Below are 5227 nucleotides of genomic sequence, written 5' to 3' on the forward strand. Positions count from 1 at the left end.
TAAACTTTAAAAAACTACAAACTATAGTCAATTTCAATGATTTGCTTCCATGGACCAAAGTGCATTGAACCCATGGAGCATGAAAATCAAATGTTTCAACCATCCAATTATTAGCTATTTGATTTTGATATTGCGATTTCATCTGTGACACAAGTACATTTCACAGAATTTGTCTTCTATGATGATAATTTTTTTACTCTGCAGCTTGATGATCTAAGGATTCTAAACGACATTAAAATTTTGAAAACTTAGACTCAAACCGTAGATTTATGTAAACCAAAGGGACCAAAAGTGTAATTTACTACTTTTTTTTATTTTTCTTCCCTCCACATCTGTCCGAACTCCGAACCAAAAATTCCCTCCTTCCCTGGTTTTCTGTTCTCTCTAATCTCTCCCACTTTCCCCCTTCAAACCCTCGCATTCTCTCTTTAAAATAAACCCTCCATTTTCATCGATCCTTTTTGTTACTTTCCCTAATCCCCCCAAAACCTTGTAAACCCTAGACCCAATTCAACAATCGACACTGAAGAACTTCTTTTTTGAAGTTCTAAGTTCACAAAATGTCGGAAGCTCGAGTTTCAAATCTCCATGAGGCGCCATCACCACCTACTGCATCGGCGGGTGTCGGAGGAAGAGGACCGATCCCTCATCCAATGAGACGGCACCTGTCGTTATATTCGACAAAGCCGCCCTTTATACCCTCCGATGATTACCATCGCTTTTCGACTGGAAATGATGGCAAGAGAATCGCCACCACCGCCGATCAGGACTCCGAATTCATCATCGTTAGATCTCCGGTAGTTGTTCATGTGTATTTGTCGAAGTAGTTATGCGGTTTATGATTCTAATTGTCCCAATTTAGTACCAATTATCGGCTTAATTGTAACCTTACATCATTGAGGATTATAACACAAAGCTCCCGCATCATTTTGCCCCTTGCTTCTGCTTCGCTTATCTGTAGATTAGGGAAGTTATAGTAACTATATTATCTCCGATTCAGGTTATTTAAGTTGCCTCTTTGCATTTTGCTTCAACTAGTAAAATAGTTTACAGTTTCTTCTGGTCAGTTAGTCCCCTGAACCATACTACATTTTCAGAATTCCATAAGCTCTCTTACTGTTTATCTTCCTTCACCTTTTGAGTTCTGATTTATGGTATTTCTAATCTTCACAGAACTGCAAGGTGACATAATGGACTCTAGAGTCTAGACAAGGATGATTAATTGATTACAACCTTTGTATTTAGACAATGCGAAATTGAGAAAACATTATTGAATCTTGACTTCACAATCTTAAATGCTCAATCCCTTTTCTTCTATTCCATATTTCATACAAGCATCCATACAAATCTATCAGCTATGCAATCTTGATTGATGACTTTAGAATTTAGATATAGATCTTACAACAAGCACAATGTACCAATATCACAATTCATTTCATAATTGATGTTTCACAGCAAGTGAAGAGAAAACTTGGAACAAGCCACTACAATGAAGTTGCATCTACAGTCAATAGTCCAGTTTGCACTCCTGTATCTGCAAAAGGTGGAAAAGTCAACAGTCGGTCAAAGGGTACAAAGAGCAACAAACCCATTCCTCAATCCCCTCTTCACATTTCAGGTGAGACATTAACACATAACATGAAGTCAAAACATGTTTATAACATAAAACACAGTTTTTGTTATTTAAAAGAATTGATTTCTTGGATTGATTTTAAACTATTTATGTAGGATCACCTTCTCCAGCTACTCGATATGATAGCTCTCTTGGTAAGTTTTAATTTCAACATTTTATATTTCTTTTAAATGTAAAGAAAACAGTTATCTTGATTGGAAAATTCTAAACTTTTTAGGTCTTTTAACAAAGAAATTCATCAATCTCATTACACATGCTGAAGATGGTATTGTTGATTTGAATAATGCTGCTGATACTTTGGAGGTAAGTACCCTTTTTAGTTTTTAAGATTCTTAAGAATTTATATAATTATATACTTAAGAATTTATAATGATACAGGTGCAAAAGAGGCGGATATATGATATAACAAATGTTCTTGAAGGCATTGGGCTAATTGAAAAAAAACTCAAGAACAGAATTCGATGGAAGTAAGTTATATTTTTTTTTGCATGCTTTGACTTTAGTCAACATTTGTATTATTCTTACATGAAAATCTATAAATATATATATATATATCTTTAGAGGCCTTGATTCTTCCAAACCTGAAGAATTAGAGGATGATGTCACTCTATTACAGGTATCAGAATATCAGATAGTGGATATTATTGTAATTTTTCTTTTTTGTAAATATATAAATTTTGTTTTTTTGGTTGTAGGCAGAGGTTCAAAGACTTTCAATGGAAGAACAAAGATTGGATGAAAGCATCAGAGAAATGCAAGAAAGAATGAGGGAATTTAGTGAAGATGATAACAACCAAAAGTAATTATTATTATTATTATTATTATTATTATTATTTATTTCTTTGATTAATATTTAGATGTAAGATTCTTGCTGACATGGCATTGTTTTAGATGGCTTTTTGTGACTGAAGATGACATAAAAAGTCTACCATGCTTTCAGGTGAAATTGTAGTTTTTATTTTATGCAACAATTTCTTGATTTATTTTTATAAAAAAAAATGTCTAAAAGATTTTATTTATTTATAATTCAACAGAATGAAACTCTGATAGCTATAAAGGCTCCACATGGGACTACTCTTGAAGTTCCGGATCCTGATGAGGTAAGGAGATATGGAAATTCAAAATTTTACACTCAGGGGCATTTTAGTCAATTCATATTATATATCAGGCTGTTGATTATCCACAAAGGCGATATAGAATAATTCTTAGAAGCACAATGGGTCCAATAGATTTATATCTTGTGAGGTACTTTTTGTAAATTCTTCAAATTATTTGCTTTTATGGAGTTAGTTAGTATTAGTAAAATAGTAATGCTTATTGTTACACTCGGGGGTATTTTAGTCAATTTGAAGACATGGATGGGGTCGAAGAACAAGTCCCCATGCAAATCGCTTCAAGTTCCGGCTCTAATGATAATCCAACAACCGAGACGGTCGTTGTGGAACCGCACCCTCAAAATGTGAATAGTAGTATGACCGCCTCACCGGGGAGAATCACAAAGATACTTCCGTCTGATGTTGATGTAAGTACGATACTGATACTGATACTTGATAATACTGATACTAGATATGGATATTGATATTAATACTGATATGATACTGATACTGATAATTGATAATACCGATACTGATACTTGATAATACTGATACCAGATATTGATATTGATACTGATACTTGATACTTGATACTTGATACTACTGATACTACTGATATTGATATTGATACTGATACTTGATACTTGATAATACTGATATTGGATATTGGATATTGGATATTGATATTTGATAATACTGATACTGATACTTGATAATACTGATATTGGATATTGATATTGATACTGATAGTGATACTTGATACTACTGATACTGATACTTGATAATACTAGATATTGGATATTGGATAATGATATTGATATTGGTATTGATACTGACACTGATGTTGATGTTGATGAGACAAAATCTACAATTATTGCAGAACGAGGCAGACTATTGGCTTTTGTCAGACAGAGAAGTTCCATTGACGGATATGTGGAATACAGATTGTATGGTTTCTCCTAAAACTATTTCTTTTAGTAACAAGAGTAATTTACATTTTTGGTCCTTGGGTATAGCTAGTTTTTTCAATTTTGGTCCTAAAACTTTTCTATTGCAATTCTGGTTCTTGGAAAGTTTTTTGTCCTTGGGGACCAAAATTGCAAAAATCAGGGAACAAAAATAGTTATTTTATTTAGAATAGACCAAAAAAACTTTACAAGAACCAAAGTTGCAATAGAAAAGTTTTTAGGACCACAATTGAAAAAATCAGCTATACATAGGGACTAAAATTGTAATTTACTCAAAAAAGTAATAATATTTGTTTGACTACTTGATCGCAGTAGTGGGTGATATGGAGTGGGATGGGGTCGATTTACTTAGTGAGGAATTTGGATTAGCTGATGACGTCACTACACCTCCTACATCTGTTAATGCTGACGTCACTATTCAGAGATGACACATGAAAACTCAAATGGATCTAATTGAATTTGAAGGTGCGGGTTACGGGTCGGGTATGTTGTACAGTAAAACTCTAAAATTGAAAAATAAAATAAAATTATGAGGGTATTGTTTGGAACGAGTTAAACTTAGTTTTTTATTATTTTATTTAATTTGTTAAAAAAGATATCGATGTACTCTTCTTTTGTTCTATGGTTAAGGTAGTTAAAATTGTCAGCAAAGGTTTTGTGTATTTATTAGTATATGAACAAAATGTTTCAAAAGTGTCTGAGTTCAACAAAACCTAGGGGCCATTTATTTAAATTATGTCAATTCCCTCACAAAAATCTTTAATATATATCAAAAATTAAAATCAGACCAAAAGTATCAAGTTCAACAAAATAAAAGAACCATTTATGTAAATTAAGCCAATTCAGGGACCATTTATTTAAGTTAAGCAAATTCCCTTACCAAAATCTTTAATATATATAAAAAAAATCAAAAATTGTCATGTTCAACAAAATCTAGGGACCATTTTTGTAAATTAGGCCAATTCCTTAAAATCTTTAATATATATAAAAAATCAAAAATGGGACCAAAAATGTCTACTTCAACAAAATCTAGGGACCAGTTTTGTAAATTTGGCCAATTCTTATGTTCATAAGCATATTATGCTTAAAAAAAATAAAATTGTCAAGTTCAACAAAATCTATGGACCATTTTTGTAAATTTGGCCAATTCGTTAATATATATAAAAAATCAAAAATGGACCAAAAATGTCTACTTCAACATAGTAAATTTGACCCAAAGTTCACTATTCATAAGCAAGTTATGCTTTTTATATGTATATTAATTTAGAGTAGTTTAGTAGTTGAATGAATTTGTTGTTAAAAAAACTTGTAAACTACACCATTGTCCTAGACATTCTTGAGCTTTAGCTTACAACCACTTAGGTAAGAGACAATATGTCAAACATAACATGCACATTGGCATAGACGTGCACAAAATGATTGGTCACGAATCGGACTTGAAAACCAGTCTAAAATGAGACTAGACCAAAAAAAGACAACCGGACCGTTCAAGACCGATCTGAGACTAGTGTCAAAATATACTGATCGGCAAA

General features: G+C 32.4%; 1 protein-coding gene across 5 annotated transcripts; it reads left to right on the forward strand.

Annotated features, from left to right (window-relative positions):
• The first annotated feature begins 360 nt into the window (after positions 1 to 360).
• LOC145156589 (transcription factor E2FA-like) lies at positions 361 to 4346 on the forward strand. Of its 5 annotated transcripts, none has more exons than XM_079075893.1 (13): positions 361 to 797; positions 1456 to 1618; positions 1729 to 1767; positions 1851 to 1936; positions 2012 to 2100; positions 2195 to 2249; positions 2329 to 2432; positions 2525 to 2573; positions 2668 to 2733; positions 2802 to 2878; positions 2975 to 3159; positions 3608 to 3674; positions 4008 to 4346. In XM_079075893.1, the coding sequence occupies exons 1-13, from the start codon at positions 561 to 563 to the stop codon at positions 4015 to 4017; spliced, it is 1227 nt and encodes a 408-aa protein (XP_078932019.1). In that variant the 5' UTR covers positions 361 to 560; the 3' UTR covers positions 4018 to 4346. The 5 variants fall into 5 exon arrangements, with proteins under 5 accessions (XP_078932019.1, XP_078932020.1, XP_078932016.1 ...); XM_079075894.1 differs by having other exon boundaries at positions 4011 to 4346; XM_079075890.1 differs by having other exon boundaries at positions 2975 to 3155.
• The last annotated feature ends 881 nt before the right edge of the window (positions 4347 to 5227 follow it).

Source organism: Lactuca virosa, chromosome 2 (genome assembly GCF_052849685.1).
Source record: "Lactuca virosa cultivar CGN04683 chromosome 2, Lactuca_virosa_CGN04683_v6, whole genome shotgun sequence".
Classification (NCBI taxonomy): Eukaryota; Viridiplantae; Streptophyta; class Magnoliopsida; order Asterales; family Asteraceae; genus Lactuca; species Lactuca virosa.

Excerpts from the sequence above, each read along its gene's own strand:
- LOC145156589 (XM_079075890.1), top strand. The coding sequence starts at position 561 with ATGTCGGAAGCTCGAGTTTCAAATCTCCATGAGGCGCCATCACCACCT. Across the intron at positions 1,619-1,728 it reads ATCCCCTCTTCACATTTCAG|GATCACCTTCTCCAGCTACT; the intron begins GTGAGACATTAA and ends CTATTTATGTAG. Across the intron at positions 2,433-2,524 it reads GAAGATGATAACAACCAAAA|ATGGCTTTTTGTGACTGAAG; the intron begins GTAATTATTATT and ends GCATTGTTTTAG.